The 20,282-nt window shown below is 65.2% G+C and overlaps 1 protein-coding gene across 4 annotated transcripts in view; it reads right to left on the reverse strand.

The window, feature by feature from the left end:
* Positions 1-3,384: 3,384 nt before the first annotated feature.
* Positions 3,385-20,282, reverse strand: part of SLC12A7 (solute carrier family 12 member 7) — a 42,440-nt gene continuing 25,542 nt past the window's right edge. For 3 of the 4 annotated variants that reach the window (XM_079917614.1, XM_079917613.1, XM_079917615.1), the window contains 11 exons: positions 20,034-20,132; positions 19,621-19,740; positions 18,704-18,808; positions 18,091-18,259; positions 12,983-13,178; positions 12,581-12,750; positions 12,120-12,251; positions 11,387-11,494; positions 9,623-9,801; positions 5,948-6,081; positions 3,385-4,835 (listed from right to left, as the gene is read on the reverse strand). In XM_079917614.1, the coding sequence (XP_079773740.1) occupies positions 4,744-4,835; positions 5,948-6,081; positions 9,623-9,801; positions 11,387-11,494; positions 12,120-12,251; positions 12,581-12,750; positions 12,983-13,178; positions 18,091-18,259; positions 18,704-18,808; positions 19,621-19,740; positions 20,034-20,132 (1,504 nt within the window). In that variant the 3' untranslated portion in view covers positions 3,385-4,743. Of the gene's footprint in view, positions 4,836-5,947; positions 6,082-7,017; positions 9,040-9,622; positions 9,802-11,386; positions 11,495-12,119; positions 12,252-12,580; positions 12,751-12,982; positions 13,179-18,090; positions 18,260-18,703; positions 18,809-19,620; positions 19,741-20,033; positions 20,133-20,282 lie in introns of those variants that run through there. The other variant, XM_079917616.1, reaches the window with a different exon arrangement.

The raw sequence follows: 20,282 nt of genomic DNA on the forward strand, positions 1-20,282 counted from the left end.
TCCCCTGCACCAGCGTGTGGCCACGAGTGCAGACAGCTGGCCGCTCAGCCGGGACGGGCCCACGGTGCTCGGAGAGAGCATGGCCGTCGCTGTTCATACGTTTGTAGAAGTAAAATTAACGCGCACACAGCTCCGCATTTCTGCGTAACTCTTCCCCCACTTCACTGCTCTAAAAGAGCAAGATAAAGCCCTGAGCCTGAGGTTGGGTTCGTGCTGTGGGGACACCCCACGCCTGTGTGGGCTGCGCAGGTGAGGCTCGCGTGGAGATGCCGGCCCTTTGCGGATGTGCCCCGTCTCCACCTCCTCCGCCCCCTTCTAGGCGCCGTGTTCGTGGCTGCTTAAAGAACCCCTCCGGGCTTCCGAGTAGCTGGCGTCTCCGTGAGCTGCACCCGCGTGCTTAGGGAGGCGCAGGCGTCCCACACCTCAGGGCTCCGGGGGTCTCAGGAGCAGACGCAGGCCGGGCCTGGCTGGCCCAGGGGCCAGCGGCCGGGTGTGGCCCCGCGCAGACGAGTCCACGTTCCATTCTGTTGTCGTGAACCCAGCTCCACGTCACCTGCCCCTCGGCACGAAATGTTGGCCCCGACCCCGGTCGCTTCGTTTGTGTGCAGAGCTCCTGCACCCGGTCCCCACGTGAGGGGACTTGTAGTCCCAGCAGACCCATCCGGCCCTGCCACCGCCCACACCGCCCTCAGGCGGAGCTCGCTGGCCGGCCGGGAGTGTGGTGAGGCCTCAACTTCAGCCTGAGTCCAGACCCCGGTTTTAAAGACAAAATGTAACTGAAATGCCATTGAACGGACCAGCAGCTGAGTGTGTGTGTCTGCTGCCTGTGGGTCCGTGGAGGAGAGAAGCCCACCCTCCCTGCCGCCAGTGCGTGTCCAGGACGGCTGAAAGGGACAGAGAAGCTGTTTGAGAGCAGCGACGAGAAAGATCACTTATGAGCACACAGAGGGCGCCATGTGGCCGTGGACACAGGAACTAAACGTCCACATGTGGAGAACAGCTCGTCTCTCGTGGACGCAGCTGCTTGACCTGGGGCGGGGCCCCGGGACCACATGCATCAGGGGAAGCAGCTGCCCTCCTGGAAGAAAGGCTGTGAGACAGGTGGCCGGGGTCAGCGGAGCTGTCCAGCCTGCTTTGGGGGCAGCTCCTGCCCGCTGGGCCTGGGCGGGGGTGACGGGGAGGAGGCCCCAGCGCCGAGTCCACCAGGGAAGCCTCGTGGTGACTGGGCAAGTACAGAGAGATGCCTTCTGTAACGGAAACAAAGAGCCTCGTTACTTATTTAAGTGTAGATCTGGCTACTGGACGATCCCAACTGGACCGACCTGAGTCTTACTTCCTAAGGAGGCCCTCCCGGAGAGTGTGTTGCCGGAGAACCTGGCACGAGCGAAGGTCTTCGCGACACTAGGGGGCGTGGGCCCTCGGCATGGCCACCCCACCTCCTGGTCCCCGGTCTGCGCGCCGGCCTCCCTCTTGCCCCCTTCCCGGGCCCGTGCTCCTGGCCGCTCTGCTCGTGCGTGTGGCCCCTGCCGGCCCCCGAGCCCGCGAGTCTCTTTCCTCGTGTTCCTCTGAGCACAGACACAACGTGGTCACTTATGTCTCTGCACCCGGGGCACCTGGTGTGGGACGTGGGAGGAGACCCTGGACCCCACTCCTGCTCCCAAGGCCACTCTCTGCCTCATTCCCTCGCTTCTGCCCTCAACCCTCGTGCTTCTCTGCACCTGAGATGAGCCCCGTGCCCCGACCCCGCGTGCCGGGCCGGGCTCGCCTGTGCCTGCTGCCTGCGGGCCCCGTTTCCGTCTGCTCCTGGGGGACCCACAGCTTGTCCTGGGACCAGGCTCTTCACGAGGGAGCCCAGCGAGCATGGAGGGTGAGTGAGGGAGTGAGTGGGTGGATGAGTGAGTGGACGCCGCCCGCCACCACCAGACGCAGGACGGCTGCTGCCCAGTCTGAGCCTGGAAGGATGGGGTGGGTGGTGCCCGCCACTGGCCATCGTCCGAGAAGTGGGACCCAGGGCCTCCCATGGGCTCCGTGAGCCACACGCTCCCACCGTGCGTACGCCCACAGCACCTCTGTCAGGGTTGGGGGTGGCTGGGAGTCGCTGCCCCAGGGGGGGCCAACCAGGGACGAGCCGGCGCCCCCAGCTGCCTCTTCGCCCTCCGAAGCGCCTGGCGCCGAGTCTGGCGGGGCTGCACCCCCACGGCGACCCCAGGCGCTCCAGGCTGCGGGTCCACGTGCACCGCGGCGACGGCTCGACCGCTCGGCGCCTCTGCAGACTCGGCGAACAGCAGGTGGGAGACACAGCAGGGCGGCCGGAGTTAGAGCCGCTGCTGGCGTCCACGGCGAGGGGGCAGCACGAGGGGGGCGCTGGGACGGAGCAGGGGTCGACGTTGCCAGGGAAACCGGGGAGGCCCAGCCGCCAACACAGAGGTGGGGAGGCAGCACCGGGGGCAGCGGCCGGGGAGGCTGAGGAGTCACCACCTTCTTAGAACATTTCTCTTCACCCTAAAGAGACCCCGTGCCCGCCACGGACCCCCAGTCTCCACCCCCGCCCCTGTGGCTGCACCGTCAGCCAGTCTGGCTCTGGCTCTGCCCACCCTGGACGTGTAACGGGAGCGTGACGGTCGTGCCCACCCTGGACGTGTAACGGGAGCGTGACGGTCGTGCCCGGCATCGTTCTCACAGCAGAACGTTCTCGAGGCTCAGCTGTATTGCAGCACTTCATCCGTCTCAGGGCTGCGTTACACACCGTCACACGCGTGCACTGCGCTCGTCCACGTGCGTCAGCGGACAGGCACGTGGGCTGCTCTACAGCAGGGCGGCTGTGAGCGCTAGGAACCGGCGCTTCCACGTCTGCTCGGGCATCCGTTCCTCTTGGCTTTTACGTCCAGGAGTGGAACTGCTGGGTCTCCTGGCTTCACACACTTAGGAGCTGCAACGCTGTCCCCACGAGCAGTTTCTCTACGTTTGGGCAACACTTGTCAGTCTTCCTTTCTTTGGTCACGCCTACATCCTCGCAGGCGGGAAGGGCCGTCTCGCCGCGAGCCCGTGTCAGGACAGAGGGCCCCTGGTCACAGACTCTTTGCCGATTCCACCCTGATAGAAAGTACAGGTGGAGTCGTGTCAGCCAGCAGCAGGATCTCACTGCTGTGCTCCACACCCAGCCGGGGGGGGACGCAGGGCAGCTCCCCGTTGACAGCGGTTTGGTTTTTACTTCTTTCCGCCAATTCACGTGCTGACTCTTTCGCCATCTGAGTGTGCTTTGGCTGATAGACCTGAAATAAAGTCCTCCAAGAAGAGGGGGAGGGGGGCACCTCCAAACGTTTAATTTCTACGCTGAGCGAGTCACGGGAGGCCCTTCAACATACTCAGGTTTTATACAATTTTATTCTTCTACTAACAAAATCATACAAAGGACCTAAAAAAGGAAACCGTGAAATCAACTTTAAAATGGCTGCAGTTACGGTTACACAGTTGACAGTGTGGAAAGGATGCCCCGTGTAGACGGACACAGCAGGAAGCAGGTGGAGGGCGCGGGCACCTCCGTTCCACGTGAGCCGGGGTCATGTGACTTAGGAGAGGGACTGGCGGGCCCCTCCCCAGATGCGCGAGGGGTCTGGAGGCCTAACTCGGCACTGACCCGAGACCCCCCCACTCCCCAGCCCAGCTGTGGCATTTGGCACACGCTGTGGCCGCCGGACGCTGCCCAGCCACCCCTCAGAAGCGTCTGGAAGCACATGCCTAGCCCCTGCCTGACCTGAAATCCATGCACCAGGCCGATTCCCTTGGGAGCCCACGGAAGCCAGAGAAGGCCAACGGCTGGTCTGTTTGGAGCCCCTTTCACAGAAGCTATATCCTCAGGGTCAACTTTTATCACTCAGACTCCCCCAGGTGTTTAAATAAATAAATAAGCCATGGGGAAGTGAGGCACAAATTACTGCGACAATATACAATGGACGTGATCACGTGTGTAAAGTGCAAACAGTCCAGGATCATTGGAAGGTATCGTGTCAGTGCCCCCGATGTCGCTGGGTCCACCTGTCAGTGCCCTCAGTGGGGCTGGGACCACCTGTCAGCGCCCTAAACACAGCTGGACCACCGTCGGTGCCGGTGGGAGGGGACACACAGGCTCAGCTGACAGCCGGTTGCTGTAGCTGCTGACGTCACGGGCCCTCCCGCGGCTGCAGCCTCGTCCCCTTTCTCCAGCGTGAAGCGTGGAAGCTGAGCTCACAGGGGCGGGCGCATGTCAGATGCTAAAGTGTGTGGCGCTCCCGGCCCCGAAGGCTCCCCCTTTGCCTGCAGGTTCCCGGAGCATAAACGCAGGCGGACACCCAGCTGGGAAGCGCCGGGGCCTGAGCCCGGGCCCCTGAGGAGCCTGCACCCAGCTGCCGACGCTCCACCTCAGTCTGTGCGGCTTCTCGCGGGTCGGGGGGATCTGAGTGAACGTAACTGCACGACAGCCCGAAGATCCAACCCAGGGAAATCGATTCTAGAATCCAAGGGGCTTCCCACCTCCTCTGTCACCACGAGACAGCCAGCCACGTCCCAGGTCACGGCCAGCCTCGCCGGGGCGGGGGGGAAGGGGGGCACGAGGGCTTCGCGCCTCCCCTCGGCCGCGAGGAAACCTCGAGTCACGTGCCGGCTCTTGGCCTGGACAGGAGAGCCCCCGGGGGCATCAGGTGCTGGTCCGCGAGCATCGCAGCGCCATCCGCACACCGCCGGGCACATCCCCGGTGCGGCCGAACGTTAAGAGTAGATGGTGACCACCTCCCGGCCGCTGCCCCTGACCAGGAGGACCCTGTTCAGCCCCTCAGTCAGGACCTCGAGGAACTCCATGTCTGGGGGCACCGAGTTAAGGACAAAGCCAACCCAACCAGGTGCGTGGCTGAAAGGGTGAACGGAGCACCTTCACCACCCAGGAGCCCACGGCCAGTTAGGCCTTGGCTGGAGAAAGAGACGAGGACGGGACAGGGAAGGCCGGGACCCAGGGCCTTCGGGGAGGAGACGGCCAGTGTGAGGGAACGAGGGGCACTGACCCTGCCAAGGAGGGGCCTGTCCACCCCCAAGACCCTGGATAGGCCGGGGAGTCCTGGTTACCACGAGGCACAGACCCGTGAAGCGTGCGGTCAGCCTGAGGCTCAGAACCCGGGACAGGCTGCGCGCCTCCTCCCACCTCGTCCTGCCCCCGGGGGACCGGCCTGTGACCCCGAGGCCAGGATGACAGCCTCGCGCCCCGCGGCTGACCCACGAGGGCTCCACCCGCCAGGGGGCTTCAGGGCACCTGGTGCCGGGAAGGGCTTGGGGGTGGAGCCACGGCTCTGCCACGTCCTGGAGACGGGCAGGGAGGGACCCGGCCGGGCGGGAGCTCAGAGCCCGGCGCCGACGAGGACCCAGAGCCGGAGCTGCAGCAGGAAGGATCGGGGTCGGTCACGCGGTGACTCCCCGCCGGGTCGGTCTCTGAGCCCACGTGCTCCTCACACACCACCCTGATCCAGGGGCCACTGTGATCCTCGTGGAGGCCCCGGAAGGCCCCCTCCTCAGTCACGTGGCCACACTGCCCCTCGGCCCCACTGCTCACGCCCGAGGCGATCAGGGGCGACTCCTGGGGCTCCCCCGCCCAGCTGCCCTGGGGCCCCAGCAGCTCAAACGTGGGACGGAGAAGCACACTCGCCCCCTGGCTCGCGGCCCCCTGCTGGCCACGAGGGGCCCAGGCAGCCGGCAGGAGCCGCCCGCTCGCAGCCTCTGCGTGCGCCTGCCCACGGCCCCGCGGGCGGCCCGGGGCAAAGCGGCTCTGGTCTGGGCCACCTGGGCTGGCCGCCCCGCCCGACGTCGAGGGCCCTGCGGCTCCTGACCCCTGGCCCGGGTGTCTCCGCTGAGCAGGAGAGGAGGGGGTGTTACCCTGCTGCGGCAGCGGTGCCCCGACGTGGGGACGGCGCCCGGGAAAGGATACAGTTCTCGTCCCCCTGCCGGTTTCTGGGGGGGCCCGGCATGTTCAGCAGGACCAGCTGGGCATCCTGGGACTTGTCAAGGACGACGCCGTTGAGCTTCACGGCCGTGTGCATCCTCCGCACGTTGGACTGGTCCCTGTGGGAGGAGGACGGTCACTCGGCACCTCCAGCCGCGGTCCTGGGTGCCGGGCTCAGGCCCCACCCTGCCCGCTCCACTTCCGTCAGGAAGGCCGGGTGAGAACAGATCAGACCCGCCACCCGGAGCACCCCCGGCACGGCGACTGCACGCGGAGGCCAAGATGACAGCCGGGCACGTCAGCTTCTGCTCCCCGAGCACCGCCCCTTGGGCGGGAGCAGCCCCTTCGACGGCACAGCGTGCACCTCCTGGTCACGGAGTGTCTCCCGTTGAGACCCCTGCCCTGCAGCTGAGCCTGCCCTAAACGCTGCCCCTCGCTGCTTCCGACGCAGAGGGTGAGCGAGGAAGGGCCCAGCCCTCCACCCGCTCTGGAGGCCCCAGGTCGTGGAACAGAGCCAGAGGTGCTGGCTGAGCGTGTCCGCCATGAGGCCCAGCCCCGGCTCCGTCCACCCGGCCGACAGCTGAAAGACGAGAGCCCCCGCCCTTGGAGACCCGGACCCTGTGCCCGTTGCTCCCTGCCTGCCCGGTGCCCACACTCCTCAAGGCGGGCGGGGCATCCACTGCGCACCGGTGGTTCTCGAAGCGTCCCGGGCAACCAGGTCTGGCAGCGGCCCCCAAAGCAGGATCCCCAGGGAAGCAAGACTGGGGACACCAGGTGCGCAGGCACCTGCGTGCTTGTCCTCCCCCCTCCCCAGGTCCCTCCCCAGTGAGCTGGGTTCCGAGAAGCAGGGGGCAGACACCCCGGCTGGGAAGACCCGCCTCACCGCACCAGCACCCCGCCTGCGCTGGGCGCTCCAGCACCACCGCCAACCCTGGGGCCGCACACAGGATTCGTAGCTCAAAGGCCACCCGTGCCTCAGACATAAGAAGGACGGGCGGATGGGCAGACATACAGACAGAGGCCGCCACACAAGGAGAAAGGCCCCCAGGATGCATTCCAGGCCACACCCTTTGCTCAACGCAAGCCTTAAGCTAAATAAACCCAATTACAGCCTCCAATCACCAGGAGGGAAACAGGGAGACGGAGCTCTGCTTTCCTCTCTCCAATTTTATCTGGTAAAATTACAGGTTGGGTCTCTGTCCACAGCAGTCAGGAGTCTTTCATTACCAGAACCGTGAATCAGGTGCCAGGACGGACCACAATTACCAGTGCGTTTGGGGACAAGGCGATCCCAGGAATGCGTGTGTGACACTGAAGGGCCTCTCAGGGTTCACAGTCTGAAAACACTTATAATCTTAAAATCAGGAGTTCGGGTCTGGACAGACCCGCAGCTCCAAGATGACAGGCCCTGTGGAGGTGAGAGGGGCGCGGACGTGGGGCGGGGCAGCCCGTGTGTCCAGGAAGTTAACGGAAACCTGCACTGCCTCCACAACCGGCCACGAGGCCACCAAATGGAAGCACGTGGCCATGTGCTGAGCCTGGAGAGGGGCTTCCCACATGGGGTCCTCTGAGGCTGGGAACTGCGGCTGCGGCGGGGGCCGCCCGGGGCAGAAGAAGGCTCCGTGGGGGCAAAGGTGGAAATCCAGACCCTTGGCTCCAGACGGAGACACGGAGGAGGCTGGCGAAACAGAGATGCCCACACGACCGGGGGCCAGCGAACCTGCCGCAGGGCACCCACCGTGGGGAGCTTTAGTTGGGCACGTGCCACTTGTGGGCCGACCTCCAACCTTCCGGGAGCCCCTCCAGCCCACCCCGAGGAGAAGCCAGACGGGAGTGGGGTTCCGTCCGCCGCTCGCACCCTGCGGACCCCCGGCAGGCGCACGCGGGGCACGGGCCCACGGCTCACCGCGCCTTCTTGGGGGGGACACGCACTCCTGTGTCCACGGGTTTGTTTCTGTCTTTTTAATTAGGAGGCTTTACTCGTAGGACACTTCAAGGTCGTGAAAACACGGCAGGAAGTGCAGGACTCGGCCCAGCGTTCCCCGACTCATCTGCACGTTTTGCTCCCTCAGGGTGTGATGCACTCGGGTTTCGGGGCTGGAACAGGAAGTGCACCCCAAGTCCCGAGGCTCCACGGAGCACGCTGGCCGGGCTCCCACGGGAGGGACAGCAGTCAGAAAATCATGGGGGAACAAGGGGTGGACAGATGCACAGACAGACAGCAACCCCAGGCGGGCCCTGCAGGCCTGGCCCTAAGCCTTCAGGGGCCGGCCACGCAGCGGTTCATCCACATCCCTTCCCACGAGACTAAAGGTGGCAGCTTCCTATGGGGCAAAAAGGCACCCGGTGCTGGGCAGACAGGAGGAAACGCCGTCCTGGACGAGCTGAGATGAGGTCCGAACCCCCAGCCCCAAGGGATGTGGGTGAACGATTGCTACCAGCCTCAGGCACAGCACACGCTCTGCTCCGCTGCAGAGCCGCTCAGGACCAACCTCCCTCCAACCTCAGTCCTCACGTGCTGCCCAGAGAAGGGGTTTGGGGTGCGCCCTGAGCCGCTCCAGACAGAGTGAGCAAACTAAACAGGCGAGCGCCACCTGCACGCGGACATGCGCACGTGGCCCAGGCACATATACACGGACACGCACACACGGGCCGGACGCATATACGAGGACGTGCACACACACCCGGACACATACACGTGGCCCAGGCACATACACGTGAACACGCACACACAGACATGCGCACACGGCCGAGGCACACACACACGGACACGCGTACACACCTGCTGAGCACACATACTGGGACGTGCGTGCACACACAGAACTTGGCACACACGTGTACACGGGCACACACACAGGGCCGAGCACGTATGCATGGACACATGCACACACACCGGGACGTGCGCACACATGTACTCACGGGCACACCCACACACGGGGCCCTGCACACACACAGGGCTGTGCACACACTCGGACATGCACACTCGGTTCACGGGGGCTGTGCGTGCAGCGCATGCCAAGGCAACCACGGCTACGAGGTCCCGCGTAAAGGGAGTGACTTACAGGCTTCCCCATTCTCTACATGGAAGAAAAAACAGAGAGCACGTTACTTTAAGCGGAAACACGACACACGCTTTGAACCGCTACTCGGCTCATCCCCGCTGCCCCTCTCATCTGACTGTGGCCCTCCTCAAGCACACTGACCCCTCGGGCCCCCTCGGGCCCCCCAGGCCCTGCCGATGACTCAGGGCTCCAGGGCTCTGCTCCGCCACCGAAGACCCGGGAGATACTGTCCTAGTCTCCCACTCGGGACCCCTCCCCAGGTCCAGCCACGCCACCGACGGGCACCTGTGCCAGCCCTGGGGGCCCTCAGCTCAACAGCACAGCCAAGAGCCGAGGAGGGGGACGGGCCCCGGCCCGACGGGGAGCCTGGACGTCACCGCGGGGGTTCAGGCCTGACCCCTAGGTGCTGGGACACCCACCAGGAACACTGACGGTGGCACCGCCGCCAACCCGCCACCCACGTCCCCGCTGACTGGCGCTGGAAGGAGGCTGCGGCCCGGGGCCGGCTCTGGCCTCTCCGAGGCTGGATGTGCCCGCCGCTCCTCGCGGAGGCAAAGGGGCCCCTCGTGGCTGCGGGCTGCTGCAGGTGGACACTCACGGCTTCAGGCTGAAGAGGTCCTTGAACCCGGACACGCCGGTGTCCTTGTTGCGGTACTTCTCGGCGACCAGCTTCTCCTTCGTCCAGGTCATCTGCACCTTGTCCAGCGCGCACGGGGCCTGGGTCCTGGCGGCCACGGCAGAGTGGGAGGTGGTGTTCCTGTCGTGGATTAGCTGAGCCTGGAGGGAGAGCAGGACAGTGACCAGCCTTGCCGCGACGGCAGGAGCCCAGCCCGGGGGAGGGCGCGTGCGCGGGGCGAGGAGCCGGCCAGCCCCGGGCCCCACACAGAGCACAGCCGACGGGGCCTGGGGACATCTGGACCGGCCCTCCCAGGCCCCTCCTCCTGGGCTTCCAGACCAAACCCATCGTTACATTTCTGTCTCCTCCTGTCCCAGCTCTGAAAGCCCCTGAGAAAGGACCTCTTCAGACGTGCTGACAGGAGATGTTGACATGCACGTCTCCACACTGCACATAGCCCCGCCCCCCGCACACACAGGCTCTGCTCGACCTGCTCATCCTTCCATCGATCCATCTGTCCATTCATCCGTCTGTCCAACCATCCTTCCCCTCACCCACCCACCCATCCATCCATCCATCCTTCCACCCATCCACCCACCCATCCATGCTTCCATCTATCCACCCACCCACCCACCCACCCATCCATCCTTCCATCCATCCATCTGTCCATTCATCCGTCTGTCCAACCATCCTTCCCCTCACCCACCCACCCATCCATCCATCCATCCTTCCACCCATCCACCCACCCATCCATCCATCCATCCACCCACCCACCCACCCACCCATCCTTCCATCCATCCATCTGTCCATTCATCCGTCTGTCCAACCATCCTTTCCCTCACCCACCCACCCACCCATCCATCCATCCTTCCACCCATCCACCCACCCATCCATGCTTCCATCTATCCACCTACCCATCCATCCTTCCATCCATCCATCTGTCCATTCATCCGTCTGTCCAACCATCCTTCCCCTCACCCACCCACCCATCCATCCATCCATCCTTCCACCCATCCATCCATCCACCCACCCACCCACCCACCCATCCATCCGTCCTTCCCCTCACCCGTTCACCCCCCCTCACTCGTCAACAGCAAAGGGGCTGTCAGGGAGCCCACATCCTTGGGGTGGGGCTGTGAGCGCCATGGAGTCTGGGGAAGGGGAGGTGCAGGGGGAAGGAGCTCCCATGTCACACGAGGTGCCCGGGAGCTGTATGCAAAGATGGCACTGACGACAACTAGGAGCCGGAGGCCTGTGGGGGTGAGGGGTCAGCGCCCCCAGGAAACCGCAGCGGCCTGTGTGGCGAGGGCAAAGGTCACTCAGGCAGGGACAGGGTCGGGCCGTGCAAGGCCGCAGGGACACGTGAGCCGGGGCAAGGCTGGGAGGGGTGTAACGAGTTGGTGGCTGCTGGTTTGAGAATGGAGGGACAGGAGGAGGTGACCAGTCGGGATATGATGTAAGAGAGACGGGGCCGTGCACGAGCAGGACGGCCGGGCAGACACGGGCCCTGACCCCAGAGGCCTGTGAGGGCGTGACCTCGAGCCACGTGGCGAGGGGAGGTGGGGGCAGAAGTCGCGCCACCAGCTGTTCACAAAACCAGGTGTGGGGACAAAAGCTCGAGGAGGCCTCAGGGACGCTGTCCTGACAGTCACACGGGGTCCGGGAAAGGACAGGCCAGTGCGGCACCGGGGGACACAGCCCACGCTGTCCAGGGGCCCGGCAGCACCCCCGTGTGGCCCCACGCACCTCCCGCTCCTGTTCCGTCTTGGACAGCTGCATCTGCTTCAGCATCTGCGACCTCTGCTCCATCACCAGCGTCCGCTCGTAGGTGAAGGCCGAGATGTCGTTCTCAACCTACAGGTTCCGAGGCACGGAAGCAGACACGAGCACAGAATGATCACCACTCACCCCCCGTCCCCCAGCGAGCGTGCTGCGGGCCCGGGGGCCCCCGGGCCGCCCTCTGTGGCTCACAGCCCCGGCCCCGGCGTCCCCACCCCTACGTGTGAGCGTGCAGGTCACGACTGAACGCCCTCCACCTACCCCGGGACCCACATTCACTGACACACGAGACACCCCCGAGAAGGCACCACAACCGTGGGCTCCGGGCACAGGCCGGCCCACACGCGCCCCACAGGATCGACCGTAACCCTCCCGCCGGCCCCGGAGCTCAGATTCCTCAGGAGGCGGCCAGCCCCGTGGTCAAGCCCGGTCCAGCCGGGTCCTCCTCCCGTGAACCCACGACCCAGTCCAGCCACGAGAAAAGCATCAGGCGAACCTAAACTGAGGGACTCACTACACATCGCCTGACCCTCCTTGAAGCTGTCGAGGTCACGGAAAAGGAAGGAAGGAACCCGAGCCGCCGTCACAGCCAGAGGACAGAGAAGATGCCGCGACGGCCCAGCAGACCGGCCCTGGGCTGTAAGGGCCGTGGGGACCCTGCAGGTGAGAGTTGCGTCCGCCCGGTGCCCGGCTCCCTCACCATCTCCACCACCTCCACCTCGGCGCTGATGCGCAGGTGGTACAGGAACGTCTGCAAGTCCTTCTTCATCTGAATGCTGTTGTCGTGCACCTGGGCCACCGTGAAGATGCGCATCTGGCACCTCCTCCACACCTGGGGGGCGGGGGGCGGTCACTCCTGCCCGCTGTCCACTCCCTTCCCCAGTGGGGCCCCTCCCCCGTGTGGCCCCTCCCCCGTGACCCCTCCCCGGTGTGACCGCCCTCCCCCGTGTGACCCCCCTCCCCATGTGGCCCCTCCCCCGTGTGACCCCCTCCCCGTGACCCCGCTCCCCGTGTGACCCCCTCCCCTGTGTGGCCCCTCCCCCGTGTGGCCCCTCCCCATGACCCCGCTCCCCGTGTGGCCCCTCCCCCGTGACCCCGCTCCCGTGTGGCCCCTCCCCCGTGACCCCCATGACCCCGCCCCCTGCGTGGCCCCGCCCACACCTTGTGCTGGCGCAGCAGGAAGGGCAGCAGCATCAGCAGACCCCCGTCATGCACTATCCACCACACGTCGATGTGCCCGTCGCTGAAGCGCTCCTGGTTTTGCGGAAACAGATCCACGTTCTTGGCCACCAGCAGGGCCTGCTGCGCCGCCGTGGTGTCACGGACGGTGTCTGTGGAGAGGCGGGCAGGTCACGGGGTCACAGGCCCACCCGGCAGAACCGAGCGGCCTGGACTCACCAGCGGGACGGGGGCAGGGGAGCCCGGGGTCCCCACGAAGCCCCTCGTGGGGCACGCCCCCTCATCACTCTGCGGCCCAGCCGGGGCGCCCCCGGGAACCGCCCAATGGGGGCAAGGCCAGGGGGAGGGGCTCCCGTCACGCGGCTTCCGAACGGCCCGACCCACCAACGAAGTTCTTCCAGGAGAAGGGACTGTCCTCCCGCTTCCAGGCCTCGGGCCAGGCCATGAGCACCGTGTTATGCTTCATGCCCCCCAGGCCAGCCGACTGGATCAGGTGGGACATGCCGTCCCGAAGGTTGGACGACACCACCAGCTGGCAGAAGCCCTTGGCCTTCTCGGCGCCCATCAGGGCCCGGATGTTCTGCAGACACAGGCGGGTCGGGCTTGGGGTGAGGGGTGGGCTGGGGGCAGCAGGTCCCAGCACACACTCGCCTACCACACGGGGCCGGGCGGGCCGCAGGTGGGCTCACAGCCTCACGCGTGGGGGCCAGAGGCTCAGCGGGCGCCCCTCGGTACCCGAAGTCGAGGCCAGGGCCCGGCGCTCTCGGGCACTGCCTGCGTGTGCACGTGAGCACCAGTGCGCACACGCGTGCGTGCCCACAGGAGAGCGGGGTCACAGGCCACCCCGTACGGCACACGGACACCCTGGCCCTCACTCCTAGCTTGCGGGAACCTTGGTCAGAAAGCATCAAACCACACAGCGCTTCCTAGAAGGTGGTGGTGCGGGAGTGAAGTGCCCGGCGGGTGCACTGCGGCCGCTCAGCCGCATGCCACGCGCTCGACTGGGGCAGCTCCGCGGCACAGCGCAGCCCGGCACACCGTGGCCACGGCAGGCCTTCTGTCGAGGTAGCGCCGCCTGTGAAGCGGGTCCTCTGCCGGCGCGCCGACCGGCCCTCGGGGGCCTGGCTTGGGGGTGGGGCCTCAAGCCACAGGGAAGCACTACCGCCCGACACCAAATGGAACTGCCCCCTGGAGTCCAACCCCCCGGCTCCTCCGATCTGTGCCTCCCCGGCTGGGACGTGTCCCCCGTGCAGGTCCCGCAATGCACTTTGAAACGCGGACTGCTTATCTCCGAGTCGCACAGGCTGTGGGCAGAGGGGTTCTGCCCAGGATGGACTCCACTCAGAATCTCACCCACACCTGAGCCAGGTGATTTAGAAGACGAGATTTGGGACCTTTGAACTGCGGGTACTTAGACGACATTCCTCACTTACTTGATGTTGTAAGGGGTTGAGACTTGGGAGGATGCAGTGATGAGATAAACGTACTTTGCACATCAGGCAGGTGTGCATTCTGGGGGCCAGAGGACAGACCACAGTGGGTTAATTGATGGTGGCCCCCAAAAGATACACCCACCTCCTAATCCTGAGAACCTGTGAATGTGGCCTTATTGGAAAAAAGTCTTTGCTGATGTAATTAAGTTAAGGGTCTTGACGTGAAACCATCTTGGATTATCCAGGTGGTCCCAAATCCAATGTCAGGGACAGGAGAGAAGACAGGCACAGAGAAGCCACGTAAAGACAGAGGTGGAGGCTTCCCTGGTGGCGCAGTGGTTGGGAGTCCGCCTGCACATGCAGGGGGCGTGGGTTTGTGCCCTGGTCCAGGAGGATCCCACGTGCCGCGGAGCAGCTGCGCCCGTGGGCCGTGGCCGCTGAGCCTGCGCGTCTGGAGCCTGTGCTCCGCAACGGGAGAGACCACAGCGGTGAGAGGCCCGCGTACCGCAAAAAAAAAACAAAAACAAAACAAAACAAAAAAAGAGGTGGAGACCGAAGGGACGTGGCCAGGAGCCCAGGGACACCTGGAGCCCCGGGAGCTGGACGAGGCAGGAAGGACCCTCCCCTGGAGCTCAGGAGGGAGCTTGGCCCTGGGGCACCTCGATGTGTGACTTTTGGCCTCAGAGCGGAGACAGAGTGAATCTTGGTTGTTCTAAGCCCCTGTTGCTGATACTTGGGATGGACGCCCCAGGACCTCATATGGAAGGTTGGAGCCACGTCCCCCCTCGACCACCCGGACTTGAGCCACCACGTCGAAGGGCTGCTGGCTCAAGAAAGAAGAGTCCAAACAGGTGCTTGGATGTGACCCAGGGCTGCCGTGGTGCAGCCGCAGTGCAGTTCAGGGATCCCTGGACCCACGCTTCCTGGAGACCAGAGGCCAGGGGCTCGGCCCCGTCAGGACACGGTCGCTCAAGGGGCTTAAAGGTCGCATGCTCTAGCTTTGAGACCAACAGCTTCTCAGGTCACTGGTGGAGATGCTGACCTGATGCTATGGCTTCAGGGAGACACAGCGGGGTTTTGTGGTTCTTCTGTCCCGCTGCTGGAAAGCCCACTCCGCTGCCTTGTGAGGTGTCAGGGCCCCCGCTACCCTGGCCTCGCGGGAACTTCGAGGGCCCAGCGGTATCTTCGGGGCCTCGGGCACTACCTCCACACCCAGCTCCTGGGGCCCTGAGGACCAGGCCCTGTGGGACCTCAAAGTCAACGTGTGAGCCCTTCCCTGCCCCACAGAAGACGAGCCTCGTTCACGCCCCCGGGAAGGGGAGCGCAGAGCACAGCCTCTCCCACATCCCGGCCAGCGCGTCTCAGCTGCTGAGCCATCTGACGTGAGCTGCTCAATCCCCCTAACCCAGCAGGAACCTATAGGGCTCTACCCTCACGAGGCCTCTGCTTCCGCGGCGGGACACACGCTGAAAAACTCGAGGAAGGTCCAAGTGCACTGCCCGGTCTTCGACCTACAAAACCGGGTGGGTGCCCAGTGACCCTCCAGCGGGTGAGACGCTGTGGGCTGCACCCGACTGCAGCATCCCTGGGGTCCTCACCCTCTGAGACCCCGTGAGTGCCTCCACCCAGCCCCTCCCCTCGGGAACACACTTGGCCCTGAGCTGCATCCGTGCCGGACATCTGGGGCGAAACCCCGCTGTGCCGTCCTCTTCCCATGGCAGCAACGGGACAGAGCCCTCCCAGTAAGAGACGCGGCAGAGAGGGGTCTGGGGTCCCCCTGTTCCCGGCCACACGGACCGGCCTTTACGTAAACTACCCGGCAGACCAGAACTGGAACCTGGCTCAGAGCCTCAGGGGCACGGCACCAGGGAGGGAGGCTCTAACCCCAAGAATCCATCCTAAGAGCAACCCCCGTGGACTACATCTAAGTGGTGCTCACACCACACTTCCTGACACCGAAGCAACGGGAACCACCTCCGTCCCCAGGACAGCAATTCCACGGAACAGAACTCAGAGCACGTCCACGAAACAAACACCGTGCGGCCGTCGTAAACAAAACAAGCACCCGGCCGACTGGAGAAGCAACAGTTCAGAGCGAAGTAAGTGTGTGAAACGGTGTTTCTGCGGGATCGTCTGTTTAAAACAAACCAACAGGAGAAAGTCCAAAAGGACACACACCGGGCTATGACGTCCTTGTCTGGAAAGAGGGCTGTGAATCCAGCCGAGTCAGCGCCATCTCAGGCAGGGGCCCGGAGCCTTCGACCCCCTGCTCGGCGCTGGCGCCCACCTCCCCAGCCCCACTGTGCCCCTGCCCATCCCCGGAGACGCTGGGAGGACAAGAGGACCCGCGAGTGTGCGAGAGGGAAGACGCTCCATCGGCGCCTGGGCAACGTCACAACGAGAGCTGGGACCTTCCCACCCTCGGACACGGGTCTAGAGCTTCTTCACACCGACGCAGGGAGCTGTCGAGAAGGTCGAGGCGCCAGCACAAGGAGGCTGTCCCACCAGCGAGAATGACACACCACGCCTACACCCAGGGTCACGGCCACGACCCCGGCATCTACACCCAGGATCACGGCCATGAGCCCGGCATCTACACCCGGGATCACAGCCACAACCCCAGGGTCCACACCCGGGGTCATAGCCATGGCCCTGGTGTCTACACCGACATCACGGCCACGACCCCAGCGTCTACACCCAGGGTCACAGATGTAACCCCAGTGTCTAAACCCAGGATCACAGCCACAACCCTGGTGTCTACACCCATGGCTCACAGATGGCCAAGGTCACCAAAGAAAATGTGTGAGATCACCCAGGGAACTGTAAACCCTAAGGGTTGGGCAGGGGAAAAGCAGTCCAAGAGTGAATGAAACTGGAATACCAGACAGGAAGGATACAATTCTCAGACAACCCTGGCATCTACACCCACGGCTCACAACCAAAACTGGCATCTACACCCAGGGTCACAGCCATGACTCCAGCGTCTACAGACAGGATCACGGCCACAACCCCGGCGTCTACACCCCCAGCCAACACCAACAACTACCCCGTTAAAGCTCTGGGTCACGACGATGCTGAGAGAATGGCTGGTGCCGCTGGCTGCCAGGGCGGGTCCCCGGGGGGCCGGCTGTCCGGCCAACCAAGGAAGGGGCTGTCGACGCCTCGGGCTACACAGGCCACGACCCCCTCCAGCAGCCGTGCCTCCCCCAGGTGCTCTGGAGACCTCTGGGCGCAGCCCGGTTTACAGACGCCTGGACAGCAGGGCTGACCCGGATGCCCGGGCACAGCGGGCAACCCTGACGTGGGGACGGCTGACGAAGGACCCACCCGAGAGCAAGACCCCGACGCCCCAGCCTGACGGGAGCCGCCTGAGGCCAGCAGCCGGCAGGCTGGACACGGCCCGTGGACGGACGGGCGTGGTGGGGCTGCTGTGAGAATCGCCTCCTGTTTCAGAGACAGACACGCGGGGTCTGGGGTGAAGAGTGAGTGGTGGGCCGGTGTTGACACTCCCGGGGTGGGGCGGGCAGGCAGAGGTGACAGGACGTGGGCCACGCTGGGACGGCCACGTGGTACATCTGCTGTTTCTACGTGTCTGAAATTGCCCACGAGACGGGGTTTGAGGCTCAGGCCCTGGGGCTGCCCCGGACCGAGATCAGAGGTCGCAGCGGCACCAGCTGAGCATCCGAGTCAGGGTGACGGAGGCCTGGCCTGGGTGCCTGTGACCCGCCGCCCCCTCTCTGGTCCGTGGAGCCTCTGGACGGGCTGACCCGGCAGCACAGGCCCCAAACGTGGGAGCAGATGCGACAGGTGTGGGGCCCGCCTGTCGGGAGACCTGCCCCGAGGCTGCTCTCAACAGCCCGGAGCCCCACCGCCGTCTGAGGTCCTGGGGCCACGCACGTCACACTCTCCTCCGCAGGTTTCCCTCCTGCTGGTTTCAAACTGAAAAAGTGCCGCCCGGGTTGAGACAGGACGCGGCGCGACACGCGGGGCTGCGCTCGGGCGCACGGCTGGAAACGCGACGGCGCGGCCCCGCCGCCCCCTCCCTGGCGCCTGGCCCACCTCTTCGGCCTGCCGGGCCTCCACGTGCTGGTCCAGGAAGGTGCCCTCTAGCACGGAGCCCACGATGGTCAGGCCCTTGCCGGCCTTGAGCTGCGAGGTGAAGGACAGCAGGCGGGGGTGCTTCACGCACTGCTCGGCGTTCAGGTTCACCAGCACCAGCACCTGCGGCCTGCCGGGGCGGGGGGCAGGGAGCTGTCACCACGGCGACTCGCCCCCACTCTCACGCCAGGTGAGCTGCGTGAGCCCCCTCCCGGGCCACGTGCCCCAGGCTCCCTGCTGGGCAGCAGGCTTTCCGTGCAGCTAAGCCTCGGGTTCTGCAGGGGCGGCCTCCCCTCCCTCCTCCCAGAGGCGAGAAGACTGTCAGTGCCCTCCATCCACGGCAGGCCCCCGGGTGGGTCAGCTCGCCGCCCTCGTCCCCCTCCACCCCCGATGCGTGACCAGCGGGCGCTGAGACCCGAGCTGACCAGCCCAGGCTGACGCAGGGACAAAGGTGCTAACAGCTTCCTTGACAACCGTCTCCTGACGGGGGTGGGGGGGGTGGGCACCGTCTTCTCTCTGCAGCCTGCCTTTAGGAACAGGCATCCGTGGGGTCAGAGGGCATGGGGACACTCACCTCCAGTTCTTGGTGTGGAGGGGGCCGTGCTCCACGTGCAGCAGGGCGTAGCGGGCGGCGTTCAGCGACAGCCCCCGGATGCCGTCACCCCACTCCTTCTCCGCCCTGCGGTGGGGGTGCAGTGGTGAGGCCCCGCCCACAGCGCACCCAGGTGGCCACTCAGGGCCTCTCGGCGCTCCTGTGACAGAGGAGGGGGCTCCCCAGAACGGGCGGGAGTACGAAGCAGCAGGACATGGGGAGGGGCACCTGGTGGCACGGGGAGGGTGGCGGCGGCACTGGCACCCACGCAGGATCTCAGAGTCGGGCCATCGATGGGGCAGAGGAAGGAGAGGACGTGGGGTGGGGGGGGACTCTGACTCACAGGCCGTGGCCCGGCTCACCAGCAGGAGTGGTCACGGCCCCCAGACCCTCCTTCCAAGCCACCCTGGAAGAGCTGGGAGGGACTTCAGGCAGTGTCCCTGGAGGCCCTCCCACCCGCCGTGCCCTGAGAAGCCCACCCCAGGTCCCACCTCCCCAGGGCCTCGCCCCCTGGGGGGGTCCAGGGGGTCCAGGGGAAATGCCCCAGTGACGGACCAGGGGCTCTGAGATGCACTGAACCTGCCCGCTGCTTCGGTTTTTTACGGTGTACCTTTCAGAAACGTCTATTTCTGAAAATCCATTGCACATCAGTGCTACTGTTAAATAGATTTCAAAGTTTACAAGGAGCACTGTTACACTTACACACAGATACACGTAGATAAACCTAAGGAAACGTCGTAACAAACGACGTCAATTAGAAAGAGTAAACGTGGCCATCCACTGGTTAGGAGCTACAGGCAGGAATCCACGCAGCCCCCCGCAGGAGGCACGGGCTTTGACCCCTCCGCCGCTAGAGGCCCCTGAGCCCTCACCCGGGAGAGGGGCCGGCAGCAGCTCACCCACGGTACTCGATGTACTTGTAGATGCAGCCGGCAATGAGCATGGCGCAGAGCGCGTAGTACCAGGAGCAGATGAACATCAGGGCGAAGCACAGGCTCATGCCCAGGAAGGAGAGCGTCCTGGGGGACACGCAGCTCAGAGGGGGCCCGCCTCACCGCCCAGGCCCCCAGGCCGGCACCTGAGCAGCCGCCTCGGGCCCCAGCAGAAACCCTGCTTTGGTCTCATCAAGAGCACGGCAAGGCTGCTGGGACCGGCTTCTCCACCCGGACCATCCCAAGGGCTGAAACGGCCCCTGGCTCGGAGACCGGGCCGGTCCCACGAAGGCTAGCCAGGGACCCGGGTGGCAGCTGGCCCCCAAGACGCACCGCGTGCCCCAGAGGAGGGGGGGGCCGGGCTCCCCACGGCCACTCACCAGTGGTAATACTTGAAGCGCGGGCGCCAGTTGGGCGTGCGCAACAGGGTCTGCAGGGCGCAGGCCAGGTTCACGAACATGTAGCACATGAGGAAAAACCTGGGGACGCGAACAGCAGCGTGAGGGGCGGGCCAGGTCCCGCAGGGTCCCGCTGAGCTGCCTGAGCCCCGTTGCCCACATCGCGGTCGCCTCCCGTGGGGTCTGCCTGCCCCGTCATCCACCACCTGGCCCCCTCCTCTGCCCTATGCC

Source organism: Stenella coeruleoalba (assembly GCF_951394435.1).
Source record: "Stenella coeruleoalba genome assembly, chromosome: 3".
NCBI lineage: Eukaryota > Metazoa > Chordata > Mammalia > Artiodactyla > Delphinidae > Stenella > Stenella coeruleoalba.